Source organism: Tursiops truncatus, chromosome 5 (genome assembly GCF_011762595.2).
Source record: "Tursiops truncatus isolate mTurTru1 chromosome 5, mTurTru1.mat.Y, whole genome shotgun sequence".
NCBI classification, from domain to species: domain Eukaryota; kingdom Metazoa; phylum Chordata; class Mammalia; order Artiodactyla; family Delphinidae; genus Tursiops; species Tursiops truncatus.
Window position 1 is genome coordinate 71,145,908 of NC_047038.1, and position 16,463 is coordinate 71,162,370.

Here is a 16,463-nt window from a genome sequence, read left to right on the forward strand (position 1 = left end):
GTCTTATTAGATGACCCCCAGACAAATCTTACAACATGCTTTATCACATCATACCAAAAATCTGATAACAGCTCCCTAACGATAACTGACCGTCCTCCACACAGCTCTTGAGCTCTCCGAGCTGTTCTAACTATTTGCTAATTCTCTGTTCCCAAGTCCAGTCTCCTCTGACCCAGGAAACGTCAAGTACGTTTCTTCCTCTGTGCCTTTGCTCTGACCCAGGTCATCTGAGTTGACACTCCTGACTCTAATCCTGTCAGGTCTTCAAGCCCCATCCCCGCTCCAGCTTCACTGCCTGTCCAAGAAGCTTTCACTGACTTTTCACCAAAAGCTCGGGGTTGGAATTCCAGCTCCATGAAGACAGAGCTAAATGGCTGTGCGGCTTTGAGGAAATTACTCTTCTTTCTACCATATTTTATTCATCTGTAAAACTGCAGTAATCTTAGCAAGGCCATAGATTTCTTCCGGAAATTAAGTAATGGAGATGAAGTGCTTACACCGTGCCTGGCCTCTAAGTAGTGCTTAAGAAATGACAATTAAGAAATTATTATTATTGTCATTAAAAGTAGCTCTTTTAAAATTTCTGGCAAATGGCTATGCCCTGAACTTCATCTTGGCTTCTTAGAATTATAGCTTCATGCCTGTTTCTAGTGCCAACCCCGACTCACTCATTCATTCGTCTGATTAAGGGGAAGATTCTATGTGTCAGGCACTAGTCCGGGCTCTGGCAAGAAGGCAATGAACTAAGCAGACCAAAATTCCTGCTCTTAAGGAGCTGACAATCCACTGGACTGATTGAGGCAAAAGTTATGAGCCAAAGAGGTAAAATATATAACAAGTTTGATGATAAGTGCTAGGAAAATCAATGAAACAGGGAAAGGAAAAGAAGAGCGTACGGGTGGGGGGCAGGGCATTTGCAGTTTTAGACAAGATGACCAGCAAAAGTATCAAGTGAGAACTGACATTTGAGGAAACGCCTGAAGGAGGTGCAGCAGTGAGCAATGTGGCTGTCTGGGAGAGAGAGGAAAGTAAGTACCAAGGCCCCCGGGCGGGATGCCTGGTGTGAAAGCAGGACAGCGAGTGGAGTCAGCGTGGCTCAAGGGCAGGGGGCCTGAGGGAGAGTATTAGGACGTGAGGTCAAGAGGTAATGTGTGACGGTGTTGTTTGGAACCAAACACCCACCTTTCTCTAAGTGCTTCTCACTGAAGGTTAATCTTGTGACATGCCTTCAGAACAGTGCTTTCAGGATTCAAGTTAACTGGTTCGTTTAAAGTAGGATCCATAAGAACTTTCAGAGCAACATTCTGCAGAGCTAGTCTTCTGTGGACATACTTTAAGGAGATGCTACCATGTCACTGATAGCTATATCTACATATACACGTGTGTGTTTGCGTGCATGTGTGTATATTCAGTTTAACCTTCATGTTTGATAGCTTCACGCTGTTCTCTTAACCTGAGCAGATTTAAGTATTGCTTTCCCTCTAGAAGGCAAAGACATATTCTTCACTGTATATCTCTTATCATGCTTTTCCTTGCTTCTAGAAGCCTTACGGCACGATTCCATAAGCACTGAGCTCTCACTTCCCATCCTGCTCCAATATCCCAATGCCAGCTCCTGATAGGAAAAACTACTAACATCTCTCCACTTCCATATCACTTTCTCTCCAGTATCATCTCTAATCCTCCCAGACGGTGGTGATTCCAAAGTTATCCACTCTCAGGACTCTGCAATTTTCCTTTGTAGCCCTTACCATGACTGTACTTTACTACTGATTTATTCATTAAATAAATTAGGTATAGGTTCAAAGAATAAAATCTGTAGCATCCATCAGAACCTAGAAGAACACCTAGCCTGTAGTAAAGCCAGATGATACCTGTTAAATGAATCAATGGATAAATCCATGGGCTATTTCCTGATTTGCCTCATCTTGGCCCCTGCTTTGCCTCTGCTGGTCTACTGCTGCCCAGACTCTGACATCACAAGACACTGGGTAAATATATATATTAAAAAAATAAATAAAAAGTAAATGAACTTGAACACATACGTAAGGCAAGAGGCTTGGTTCACTATTCACTCCACAAATGCTGATCAAAAAGTGCAAAATTATTTTCAGGTTTTTTGGCCAGCCATCTGCGAGTGTGGTCCACACATTCTCCACCTCCGACCAGGCCAGCTCATCACCATACTAGAGGCAGAAAACACAGCACACACTTTAGTAACGGCTGTCTTTTCAATATCAAACTTGCCATGTCATGAAATAATAGAAAATAACGCTTTGACAGACAGCTTTAATCTTTTCCACACTTTAGAGGAACCATCATTTCTTTCAACAAATCTGAACCCAAGTATCATTAAGCACATATGATTTTAGCTCCCCCCAACCAAAAAGAAGACATTTTATATCTAATGAGAAGTTTTTTAAAGAAAGGAACTTACTGATAACACATACTTGTTTGGTTACCACAGGATTATCTAATCTCTTTGTCTGTTTCTAACCTGTTTACTCCTAACTTGGTAATTCTGTCCAGCAACTGCAAATACAAAAACCACGTTACCTTTGCTGTCATGTACATCAGATTATTCAAAACCATGGCAGTGGCTTGTGGGGATCCCCAGCCTTCTCCTCGTAACCAGCGCCGGCTGGTCACCATAAGTTCTCGGTCTTTTAAGGAATCATCTTCATCTTCATCATGTCGCCTTGCTGTGGGCAATGGTTTTAAATCCACCAACTCGATGTTGTTCATCCACGGTAACAGGTAGTGCAGCATTACTTGCCTCCCAGAAGGGTGAGCTGTCTGAATTCTCTGGCTTATCTCTGTAATTAAGAACAAGTCAAAGAGGGAACGACTGATGTAATTGTGGTTTCCTTTGACTTATAATGAATTTAAATTTAATTTTTAAATTTAACTTTTTAATTCTTAAAAAACAGCAAGCCAGATTTTATTCATTACATTTAAGAATTATGAGCACTGTTTCTCCTTTTAATGAACTTGCCATTGATGACATCATAAAGAAAAGATAGCCGCTAACATATATCACACACTTAGCTTTTTTTTTTTTTTTTTTTTTTGCGGTACGCGGGCCTCTCACTGTTGTGGCCTCTCCCGTTGCGGAGCACAGGCTCCAGACGCGCAGGCTCAGCAGTCATGGCTCACGGGCCCAGCCGCTCCGCGGCATGTGGGATCCTCCCGGACCAGGGCACGAACCCGTGTCCCCTGCATCGGCAGGCGGACTCTCAACCACTGCGCCACCAGGGAAGCCCACACACTTAGCTTTTATATAAAATATCTCTGGCGGTTAAGAAAAACAAATGTCTGCACACTATTGGTGAGACTGTAAAATGGTGCAACTGCTATGAAAACAGCATAAGAGCTCCTCAAAAAATTAAAAACAGAACTATCATGTGAGCTAGTAATTCCATTTCTGAGTATGTATCCAAAAGAATTGCAAGCAGGGTCTTGAAGAGATATTTGCACAACCACGTTCATAGCAGCACTATTTACAGTGGCCAAGAAGTGGAAGCACTCCAAATGTCCATTGATAAATGGATAAACAAAATGTGGTATATACATATAATAGAACACTCTGCAGCTTTAAAAAGGAAAGAAATCCTGTTATGTGGTACAATATGGACGAATGCTTGAGGACATTATGCTAAGTAAAATAAGCTAGTCATAAAGCCACAAATGCTGTGTGATTCTACTTATGTGATGTATCTAACATAGTCAAATTCACAGAAATAGAAAGCAGAATGGTGGTTACCAGGAGCTGGGGGAAGTTCAGGAAAAGGGTGGTTACTGTTTACTAGGTATAAAGTTTCAGTTCTGCAGGATGAAAAATTTCTGGAGATCTGTTTCATAACAATGTAAATATATTTAACACTACTGAACTGTACAGTTAAAATGATTAATATGGTAAATTTTACTATGTATGCTTTTTACCAAATAAATAAATAAATGTAATTATAAAAGACAATCTTTATACATGGATTAATTTAAAGTGACCCATGAAAAATCTCACATATTTCGGTTTTATCTAGGGGAGACACCTATGATGTGCTTATTGCTTTAACATTCATCTCATTTAATGCTCATGACAAACCTGTGTGGTGGACAGTCCAAGTAACTTGCCCAAGGTCAATGATCAAGTGGCAGAGGATTCAAATACAAGGTTGATTCCAAAGCCTGTGAGTTTTTATATGCTATTTAATTTCCATAAATCACTTTAAGTACAAACCTTCTTTCTCCTCAAGTCCCGTTTTGCCCACTAGGTCTTATACCTATTTACTCATCAGAAGGAATAAATATGGAAGCATAGTGATTTGGAACTTGGCTCTGGAATCACACACACCTGGGTTTGAATCCCAGCTCTGCCACATACCTACAGGTTGACCTAGGGCCAACCTGTCAACCTCTGATCCTCAACTGATTATTCTGTAAGAAGGTAACAAAAGCAGCTGCATCATGGAGTTATTGTGCACATTCAACATAGTACCAGTGAACTGCTCAGTCCAGTGCCTTGCACATATTTATGCTCAATTCTAACTTTTTACAAGAAGCCCTTCTGTTAATGGGTCAATGTTATTGCCATGAGTATGAAATATTAGACCTGGAGCTCTGAAAGTAGCTGCATGAAGAGATCCTGGCCAGGGGGTTGTAAGTGCATAGAGCAGCCGGGGCCATGGCAACACCCACTGCCATCCTGACCAATTTCATGAACTCTGAGACCCAGAGGACTCCTCTGTTTTCTGTGCTGGAGCCTCCAGAAGAAGCCCAGCAGCAGCAAAATTAGTGTTGACGGTGGTTACTACTTTGCGTTGATGACCATCCATGTCCATCTTGAAAGGGCCATCAGGACTGTGGGAGCTGGGAAAAAGGAAGGGGCTTGACTGCTGCCATTTATCAGTGCAAACCAAACACGTGAGCTGCTTTAAAAACTGAATGTTAGGAGAACTGAAGTTGTTTTTTCCCCACTCAGGTCAGTTAGGGATGGGAATCAAACTATCTCCACCACTAAAATAGGTACTGTGGAAAGATGTGCAAAGAAGGCCAAGGCTTCTATGCCTTGAGCCCAAATGAAGGAAAGGATCCACTTAAGAACTCTGTTATTCCCTGCACGCCAATTTTGGTGCATTTCTAGTACTTGGATTAGAACAAGATCTTGTTGCAGATGAAGAGCAGAAAAACTAGCTGAGTGTCTTTTGTAAATATTATAATTAAAACTTTTCAGTTAAAGGATAAAGCACTATGGGGGCATCTGCAATAGTGTGCTCACTGGACAGAGGTTAAGCTGGATGAACCCCCAAATTATCTTAAATCTAAATCCTGGGAGGCCCAGATATACAGGACATCTTGCCTGACACAGCCCTGATGTTTTCAAAACTCCTGCCAAGAATATCTGTTGGCCCACAAGGAAAGGAAACTGGACCAGAATGCAATGTGTGTTCCTAGCAATAGTTTTGCTTAAGGCAGTGCAGGACCTTTCCCTAAGATTAGAGCTTTTACTTATAGAAAGAAACTTGTATCTCTATCCCTGTCTATTTTTATTATTAAACACAGACCAATACACAAGATAAACTGCATACCAGAAGATTCAGGAAGTTCTATGTCTACTAAAGAAATACTCTTCAATTGCCTGTGAAGCCCCCTTCTACCTTTCTTTTTTTAAAGCTGGGTTGAGGTGGAGAATGGAGGCCAAAGTTAGAATCCCTGCAGAGATTTTTAATAAGCAATCTCAATATCATGGTAGGTAAGTGTTAAGAGTTCATACGAAAGAAAAAAGATTATCTTATATAAAGACACGTTTGGTTTTGATTCAACCTCAAATTTCATATATTTAAATTTCCTAAAAGTAGTTTTTCTCAAAATGGTTGCTAAAGAAAAACTATTAACCAGTTCAATGATCATACCTGAGAATATGGCGAGAGTTAGCTCAGGATATGCCCTTGCTAGTTCTTCGGACAACTGATAATATGAAACAGAATACAGATGCGGCAGAGGAGACAGCTGGCTGAGTACTCCATCTGTTCTCTGAACCTCCAATTTGTGAGCATAGCGAAACATCTTCGGTTCCAGGATCTACAAGAATGTACACTCCATTGATTTAAGATTTTATGGGTCCTCTAAATTTCAGCTATAATGAAAAATATAAAATCTTCTCCCAAGCAATATTCCAGTTTAAAAGTTATATAGTTATATATGTTGTAAAGTTTTTCAGGTGCTAATTTCTAATTCCAAGAAACGTTTGCAAAAGATCTGTAACTCTTTACAAGCCTTTACATTCCCTTTGTTGAATGCCAGTAGCATAGTTTGAAAATAACTTCAGCAACTTAATATACAATTACTTAAAGAAGATTTACCACTTTTCCAATTCAAAACTATGACTGTATAAAAACATGTATACTTGAAAAAAAATTCTTCAAACCTATCTTGTTTAATAACAGATTAAATATGGAATGTAAGCTAAAAATTCTTTTGACATTACACTATACAAAGAGCTACACTACTCAACTTTCTTCTTAATTAATAAAAACATTAGGGTATAATTCCTAAGATGGTCCCTACCAACCTCAATACCACTTCAAACCCTTTGGAAAAATGTGCATCTCCCTGAATCCCATTCTTAACCCTTGGTTAAGAGTGAAGAACCACACCCCATTATCAATGGATATAATCATATATCCACACTTGATAAGTTAACTTTCTAGGTTATTTTCCTCAGTCTAATAAAGAAATATTATAAAACGTTATTATAAAAGAGCTAATTACTTTTCACTTGATTTTCAAAAAAAAAATTTGATTCGCATTATTCTTATCTGAACAGAAATAGTTAAATGCACACATAGGCCTTAACCACTCAGTTTTTATAAGTACTCACACACACACACACACACACACACACACACACACACACACACACACACAGAGGCACACACAGGTGAGCGGAAGGGGGGCTGCGGGAAGGGGAAGGGTATCATACATAATCCCCTACAGGACACTTCTGAGTAGTTTGCATGATTTATAGACTTAAATGACCCATATTATTTTACTCTTCTATTTCTAATGGTAATCAGGAATTAACACCATACCCCACTATTAAAAATAGAGCTGAATGTTAGCATACTTTCAAGGCAAGAACAGATTATTATGCTTCATTAAATCCCGAGCAAAAATATATTTTAATTAACGTTTGTTTACAAACCTGTAAAAGTTGCATAGCAACTTCATAGATACTTCGAGAAGAATCAGCGGCTTTAAACAGTATCAGATTGAGGAGCATCACCGTGTCACACTGATAATCCCTAGGGACACATTGTACACGTTAGGTAAAATAACGTTTAGAGGCTTTCACACCAGTTAATAAACATGATATAAAGGGAAGGCTACAGGCATGCAGCTGCTAAGCCTATGAGATGACTGCGTGTTTTTGTTTTTGTTTTTAAGGCAATTAGGTACAACAGATGCATGGGGATCATTATCCGTATTTGGTTAAATTTTGTTAGCACTTAAGGAAATAAAGTACTGGTTCATTATTATTTCTGAGTTCAAAAGGACAGGTTTTCTTTTTTAAGGAAAGCTAAATAAAATATGAAAGACAGTAGTATCTAGAGTACCTGTTCTGGAATACATTAGCTATGGCTTTAAAGCAGCCAGCTGCCACTCTCTTGGAACCAGTGTAACAGCGATCCACAGCCCAGTACATCAGGTTGCTCTGATCCGGGTTCAGCTCCAGCAGTAATGTAACTGCTTCACAGCCCAACTGATGAACCTAAGTAAAGGTCACAAAATTGCCCAGAACAGAGAAAGGGATATATTATTCATCTACTCCTCTATATTTTAATTAAAATAATATAGTGCATATAGTCACTGTATTGAATCACGAAACTCAAGCCTCCTTTTGTTCAACTCTTTCTCATTTTATTCAGCCAGCAGAAAAAACCAACGTGGAAAAATTATGCTTGGTCTCCTGCTTTTTATATAAGACTCTTAGAAGTACAATTCTCTTCTCCAGCAGAGCCCCGGAGGTGGTTGATGAATATGAACAGTGATTAAGTGCTTTCAGGAGAGTGATTTATTAACCTCTCCAGTTATTTTTATCAAGCTTTATTCTTGTTTTTTGATAACCCAGTAGAAAAATTATTCTGAGGGGAAAAAATGTTAAGTCCTATTTTAAACTGTGAAGTCTGTGTGTGTACAGAATGAGAGTAAGGAAGTCAAGAAAGAATGATTAATTGGAGAGTGGTCAAAAAAAATTCAACTAAACATAGCAAACAACGTATTTTTCCATGGAGCTCAATGTATTCCACAATTAATATTCTTTTATTGACTCAGAACTCTATTGTGATATATATACACACACTACTGTATTAATCCTATAATATAAAAGGGAAATTAAAATTATTCAAATGAGTACTAAATAAGAATTACAAATCTCGTAGTTTATGGTATCCTATTCAATTTTACATAATATATTTTTTTGCCTGTAATTCTAACCTAGCTTATGTTAAAAAGATATGTTCAGTGGGCCATACAATAACTCTAAATACTGCAATGACAATTGATTATAGAATTTTAAGGGAACTGTCATAAGTACCTTTTTGTCCAGAGAGTCCAAAATGTTATCCAACCATTTGTACAAATATCCATCTGATGAAAGTCCTACATTATCTGCAACAGGGCCACAACATAGTACAGCAGACATAGCCTTCAAACAATAATATTAGAATTACATTTAAAACATTTAAGAGGTTAAATGTTGGTTGCTTAATGAGAAGAGGCAGGATATTTTACTCATGCTTATATAGCCACAATATCGTTAATTTTTTTCTTTATAAAGAAAAGCAAAATAGTAACTTTTGAAATGAAGAAATTTACTATGAGTAGTATGAAAATATCGTGATACCAGATAAGACATGGAGTTTGAACAGTATTTGAGGAGAAGAGGAAAAAAAAAAAAGACCAAGAGTAAGTACTCAAGTAGGAAAAAAATAGTTATTCCTTTGAGGCAATCCTCAGTTCTTTAAGAGAATGGCTCCCAATTTTGGTAGATTCTGGAACTTTTCTGCATTGTATTTTGTACATTTAAATAAACCTACAGTATAAATGTTTGAATACAGCAGGCAAATGTATATTCTCTCAGGTACTCTGAAGAAATCCCTATCTGTTTTATAACACCAGGCACTGAGAGACAAAAAAATTTAACTCCACTCTTAACATAAGAAAAAAGAAATCAGATTTCTAGGTAAATACCTTTAGTGCACAGTACTGATGTCTGTTAATTTGCATATTTCTATCACTGTATCTGTCCAAGGGCGTAAACATGATGCTAAAAGGACCTGCCCAGTGACTGAACAGCATAAACAGACTGTGACGAAGGCTCTGTTGAGGAAAAATACTTCTTCTCTGGTGTACTGTAAATAAAAAATAGGTAGAAAAAATTATTTCCATTTCTTTTTTCCTTAATACGCATGTCAACTCCGTTACTGAATATACATTATAAAAAAAGAAAGCAAAAGCTTTCATTTTAACCTACCGCAAACCTCCAGAGTAACAGAAATTATTTATATATATGCAAATAACAGGAACAAAGTTGCAGTGCATGTCATCATGTAGTGCAGTGTTATGTGAGATGCAGCGTTATATGAAATACGGCATCTTGGCAAGCAGAATTTCACGGCAGTCACAATGCTTGCCTGAAGGCTGGCACAGAGCTGAGAGTCGGGACACTGCTTCTCCGTGGGCTGTTGCTGGCTACATGGTAACCTTGCCGAAACATTAACATAACATACTTCTGGATCTTGGTTCATTGGTAAGAGAGGGCTTTGGACCATATAAGCTCTTTTCAGCTATAAAAGGATCATTACATGGAATCTTGATATACATAACTGACAACAGGGGAGCTGATCTACTTGTAGTAAAGTGTGAGGCCTGGAGTCCAAACCCATTCTGCTGCCCTTTGCTGCTGGTTTAGATGATTTCCAAGGATTCTTTCCACTTTAAAAATCTATTCTACAAGTTCTCTGCATCAGTTCTTGTTGAAGAAACTCAATAGTACCGTAATGAACCAATGTGGAAGTTGCAGACAAGTGTTGAGTAATGGACTAAATTACATCTTTACATCAGTGAGCTGAATTCAGATCAGAAAATTTAGAGGAAAAAAAGGCTCTTTTCCTCTATATAGCATCATTTGCCCCTAAAGTTCAAAATAGGTTTTCTGCACTTGAAATTAATGTATCTAAAGAAGTGCTTACAGGACCTTCCTATAAAATACAACCATTATTTTACTTTAAAAGTCAACTATTTGCATATACTTTTTAAGGTAACAAAGTAACTTTAATTCTTTCATAGAAAGAAAAAGAAACATTTGTATTTACTTTTATATCAAAAGCTATAACCACATTTTTACACTTGTAAAGTATTTATGACTTTTTAAAATGCAATTGCATATAGTAATCTTCCTGCTGCCTCAACCAGTACCTGGCACGTAGTATGTGTTCAATAATAGGCACACATCTGTTAAACAAATCATGAGTCACACTGTATCCTTATTATACTCTACTTCTGTGCCTATCCCCTTCTCCCATTAGTCAAATGTATCTTGTTAATTCTGTTCTCAAATACCACTTGGAGCATTATGCTCTTCGCTCATTGTGTCTGGAACAAGTTTGTCCAAAGAGTTTATTCTACTGATTTCTTCAGATTTTTGTTAGTGTCTTGACTGTCGTTGAAAACCTATGGGTTGCTTTTTGATTTCTAGTCATTGATACTAATTCAAAGGTAAAACAAATTCTTGCTATCCGTGTTACCCTGACATATTTTTCATATGTTCACAAGTTGCTCGTCAACATAGATTACAAAACCTCAGTGGGAGAAAATAATACGATGGTCTCTTAATATTCATTAGTGGTTTGAGGAGCTAAAAAATCGTACCTGGAACATTCTGAATGATATTCGCCACTAAGGCACTAAAATGGCATCGTATATCCTTCAGGGTGTCAGAGTCTTTTTCATTTTCTGCTTCCAGGAGTTGTCTAGTTAAATCTACATATTCCAATAAAGTGTTGTTGAGGAAATGTGTTTCACTATCAAGGCCACCGCTTGCACTGAAAATATTAAAGGAAATACATGGTAAAGAAAATGTGATTTTAAATTATAATTTAAGTCAAAATAAATTCCTAATAATCAAAATCAGAATAATATATATTAAAATTTGCATAGTCGTAGCACTGTGCAACTTATAAAAAAATTGAATGAACAAGATTTTGGCTTACTGAAATATAAAAATACATGGTGCTTCATAATCAAGGAACTGCAAATGTAATTTACATTATTCAATTCCATACCCAACTTCAATCACCTATTATGAGTGCTAAATGTTATTTTCTCTCCATCAAAATATATTGCTTTTTAAAATAAAGAAATACGGAGACACATGGGGTAGGGAGGATCAGTTTAGAAGGTAGAGAGAGGAAAGACTAATTCTATATGTTCGCATAGTTGCCCCACATTTTCATATTATACCTTTAACATAATCAATCAAATATCCATTAGGTACTTATTCTCAGCAAGATTCTGGCATAGGTATTACCGGGGATACAAAAATTTAAGAGAATTCAAGTAAGAGAGCTGGTTTTCAAATCTTCTCTTTAGACTTTGGGAGTTGCCCCAAGAATCTCTACAGTAAGATTCTCTTTGAGGCCAAGGTCCCGGGCCTGAAGCCTACTGGCTGCAAAGGGATCGTTTGGTTAGAGTCACAAGTCCTGGATTCCAGTCTTATTCCATCAGTTATTAAGCACATGACCAGTAGCTACTTCAGAGCATTTTAGTAATTTGCTTAACTTCTCCTTGTTATATTTGAAAAATACCTCTAGAATGTATGACTTTAAATATGCTTTTCATAGCTGCGAATAGTTTTTTATAAATATCCTACAGCCATGAAAATAAGAGAAAGAAGCAACAATGGTACTAGAGCATATTAAAACTATCAGTCTACAACAATAAAAATATGTTGAATGTATTCACTCTGAAATTTTTTCCTTTATTCCTTAAACGAATGTTTTTTAAACTCTGGGTCATGACTTCTTAGTGGCTGGGAAACCAATTTCGTAGACTATAACCTGGCCCAGAATAAACTCTGAGTACCTACTATGAATCAGGCACATAGGATCGACTGGGTGAACAAATTAAAGATCCCTGCTGTCTTGCCATTCAAAATTCATCTTTTCTTCCTTAAGCAAGAATATAAAAAGTCCATAATGGTCCATAATGGATAACTTTATATTGACTTCTCTTGGGGAGAAAAAAAAAAAGACAAATCCAAAAACAAAACATGCAACTGTGTTACTAACATTACATTAAAAGCAATCAAGGAAAAAAGGATTCAGATGTGTATTAGGTTAATTTTTTGCATCAAGTTCAGTGTCAAATTCACTTTGGCTAACTTCCACTGTTTTATTTTTGTGGAGGACAAAAAAAAACAGTGATGTTTCTCTTTTCTTATTTTGATTTACTATCATAGTAAATCAATGGTTTAAATTCTCTTTGATTAAAGCTATATTTTGAAAGCACTTGTCAAAAGCATTCAATGCTAAATATGAAAGGTGTTAGGCACACTGAGAAAAAATGATCAGGACAAATAGTAAAGTAACAATAAATACAACACTTGTTTGATTATTACTACTTTTTTCTTCAGGATCTTTTTTCAGTTATCCTTTTTGGAAATGGTCAGATTCCTTTTTTTTCCCTCCTTCAATGGTCAGGCAACACCATTACCTTCCTAAGGAAATAGTTATTTCTCAACATAAAGCTGATGGAATTTTCCTCAAGGGGATGGTCTTAGTGTCAACAATAAGCTCAGGTTTTATGTTTTTTATTTGTAAAGGGTGGAAACAAGAATTATGGTTTTGGATTTCATAATTTTTCTCAGCACAATAAATAGTTGATTGAAATAAATTTGCAAACCTTAAAATGTTTAGCCTTTAAATATATGATTTTTACAACTCCAGAAGAAATAGATCTTAAGAACAAGGTAAGACATAGTTAGATCGGACACCAAAAGAAAAAAAAAAGGCTACTGTCCACTTGCCTAGATTACTAGATCCTCCAAAATATTAAAATCATAAGAACATTACACCCAATTTTTGCCTGAAGCAGTATGTACCAGTGGTAGAACTTGAATACATTTTTTAGCCATGGGTTAATGTACCAGATGCATCTTTGGTAAATAATGTTTATAGTGGTACAGATTTTTTGTTGTTGCAAAGGTGCTTTTCTGTATTTCCTCAGAGAAAAAAATATTACGGTCCCTAGTTTTAAAAAAGTTTAAAAAATCAAAATCCAATACTAACCTGTGACTAATGACACCGGCATCTGCCAGCAGTTCAAATATTCGTACCAGTTGTACTCGTAAAATATCTCGACGCCTGCGTCGTTTCATGTTCTATTCCAAAGATAACAAAGATGTTAATTAAAAATCCTTCAAGGACGTTGACAGAAAAGTTGCTGGTGTAACTTGGAAAGAATAATGTGAATGTCTTAGAGCTTGGGGGCTCATTATTTTGCTTGTGCAAGGTAGATTTTGGGCACTCTGGTGGCTATTGCATCAAAAAGGTATGTGTGGATAGTTTGAAATTAACGAGCCAAATAAAATCAAATGACATTTTACACAGTAGTAACACTTATGAGGGGAGAAAATAAAATTCTACACTTTACAGTTACTTTTAGGTCAGATTTGCTAATCTGACAACTTTAGAGGAACTGAAACAGTTAGCAAACTGTTCCCTTTGGATGGTAAAGAATCCCTAAGATACTCCCAAATAATATGACAGAAGGGCAGGGAAAATATCACACAGGGGACTGAGAAACCCCACAGATTTTGCTCATGCCATGGTTTTTCACTTAACAATTAATTCTGACACACAAAAATACAAACAAAAACAAATTTCTTTGATCATCATGGCACGAATTAATATGTTTGTCTTAGTGGGGCCAAAGTACTAACGCCTAGGGTAATAGCTGTAACATCTTAACTTGATTCTGCTTCTAACAGAAACTCATATAATGGTAAGATATAATTCATCTCCTATAGCACTTTCTTCTATAGCTCATTATGTCATTTATGATATAATTTTCATAATACAGAGCAATTAAAAATTAGTCATTCACTTTCATGTCCACAATCCAGTTTTCTACCTTCCAAAAGCAGGCCAATTTGTGGCTAACCAATTCATTAAATTTACTGTTTCTTTTAGCTCTTATGAAGTCTGCTGCAATTCATATTGAATGAAATGGTTTTTTAACCATCTTTGAGGATTTTTGCAAAGTTTTAGTCGACCTGTTTTCACTTTGTGTCCATAGAAAGATTGTGAATCTAATGCTCTCAAAATATATCATACATTCAAGGCACATCACTGTGCACATCTATTCACCTGCTAAGATGACTTTTTGCCCTGAAATTTGTAAGTACAAATATTGCTACTTAATTTTATTTCCAATTCCACTTCGCTCTAATAAATCATTTTGCACTGTAACCAACACGATCAATCTGAAACAAAAATTAATCAATTACAAAATGGAGATACTATCACTACTCCACAGGGCTGAATTACAATCGAGGAGTGAAGACTTACAGATGCTGTTTTAAGTTCCCCATAAAAAGTAGCTATTGTCACCATCTCCCTCTCCTGCTAAAATTCCTCAGAGGATCTCCAACATTAATAGCAGTGACTCTCATTCAATGTTCTACATCAGACTCATATAAGGTGCTTTAAAAAATAGATTTCTGAGTTCTGTTCCAGGGATTCTCATTGAATAGGCCCAGGAATCTATAATTTTTAGCAAGCTCTCCCAGCGAATTCTCAGATTCCACTGCCATATGGGGCACTGCCACTGGTCTACTGGATAAAGCTGAAACCAAGAGCCTTTCATAAGATAGTTCCTTTTTTGCTTTCCAGCCTAACATTCAGTCACTTTCCCCATGACATAATTACAAAGAAAAATCTGCAATGTCCAAAATTTTTAAATAAAGTTTGCAAATGCTGTTCCTCTACCTAGAATGTCTTTCCCTTGCTTGTCCACTGGGGACTATGCTTCAAAAATTCACCTCACATGTCATGCTTCACCTATAAAGCATTCTCTTACACCACAGGCAGAATCGGAGGCTTTCTTCTCGTAGCTCACGTAACCCTTTATCTATGACTTTATTTAAGTGCAGAATAATTGTTATAATTATGGATTACATATCTTCTGTCCCAAAAGACACGTGGCTTCTGAAAGTTGCTCTGAACCTCATGTGTAGATTTGGGGATCTCTAGACCTGGGCCTGGCAAAACACAGCCCTCAGGCCAGCTCTGACCCACTGCTGCCAGTAACTATAAACAGAGTTTTATTGGACTACAGAGCAACACCCACTTGTTTAGTTGTCTAGGCAGCAAAACTGAGTAGCTGCAACAGAGACAGGATGGCCTGCAAAGATGGAAATACTATCTGGTCGTTTACAGAGAAGGTTAGCGGCTCCAATCCAGACTCTGACCATCCTAACTTCAGGTAGAGCAATTACATATCTGTATTACAGAATGGGTTTCTGAGTAGGACCTCCTGTGGGGGCGGGGGGGGGGGAAGAGTTCTACACATTTTTAAAATGTTGAAAACTGCACTAGACTTATTTACTTATTTACTTCTGAACTTCTAACTTTTGTTATATTGTATAGAATAGAGAAGCCAATTTTAAGCGTTTGCCAAATAAATATTTAATGCTAGAAAACGACACAGCTTACTTACCTCTGGCCTTCGTTCAAGCGCTTCTTTAATTATGGGATGTAATTCCTCTATTAGTTCCCTAGAAGAAAAATGATATACATTCATTTAATTAATAGCTAAATATATAATCTGACATGTAGAAATATGTAAATATTAATATAATGATGTAAACTAACAAGTGTTAACCCTAATCCTACTGTTTTAAACACAATTTTTATTGTATTTTTGTTTGTTTGTTTTGGTTTGGTTTTGGCCACACCGCGCAACTTGTGGGATCTTAGCTCCCCGATCCGGGATCAAACCCAGGCCCTAAGCAGTGAAAGCGTGGAGTCCTAACCACTGGACCCCCAGGGAATTCCCTGTTTTGTTTTGTTTTGATTGTGAAATAACATGCACTCTGTAGAACATTTGGAAAACAGAAAAAATGGTATAGGCCACCTATTCTAATTTGTAGACATAAATACAATCTATTCATTCATTTTCAACCCACATACATTTTACGTAGTTGAAACTCCAACATATATAAAATAGTATCCCTTTTTCTTTAATTAACACTAGCAATAACCACTTTCACATGCCATTAATTAATTCGTAATGCTCTAGTACTGATAATTTTCCTAACCATTTTCAGTTATTACTGTTTCATTAAATTTTATCTAACTTTTTAGATAAATACTGTCCAGTGAACATCTTTGTACATTAATCTT

The 16,463-nt window shown here is 36.9% G+C and overlaps 1 protein-coding gene across 9 annotated transcripts in view; it reads right to left on the reverse strand.

Moving 5' to 3' along the window:
- The window catches only part of FRYL (FRY like transcription coactivator), a 244,672-nt gene that overhangs the window by 60,401 nt on the left and 167,808 nt on the right, over positions 1-16,463 (reverse strand). For all 9 annotated transcript variants that reach the window (XM_033856980.2, XM_033856979.2, XM_033856984.2 and 6 more), the window contains 10 exons: positions 15,778-15,835; positions 13,347-13,438; positions 10,930-11,102; positions 9,250-9,410; positions 8,594-8,704; positions 7,614-7,768; positions 7,202-7,301; positions 5,910-6,078; positions 2,557-2,816; positions 2,046-2,186 (listed from right to left, as the gene is read on the reverse strand). In XM_033856980.2, the coding sequence (XP_033712871.1) occupies positions 2,046-2,186; positions 2,557-2,816; positions 5,910-6,078; positions 7,202-7,301; positions 7,614-7,768; positions 8,594-8,704; positions 9,250-9,410; positions 10,930-11,102; positions 13,347-13,438; positions 15,778-15,835 (1,420 nt within the window). The remainder of the gene's footprint in view (positions 1-2,045; positions 2,187-2,556; positions 2,817-5,909; positions 6,079-7,201; positions 7,302-7,613; positions 7,769-8,593; positions 8,705-9,249; positions 9,411-10,929; positions 11,103-13,346; positions 13,439-15,777; positions 15,836-16,463) is intronic.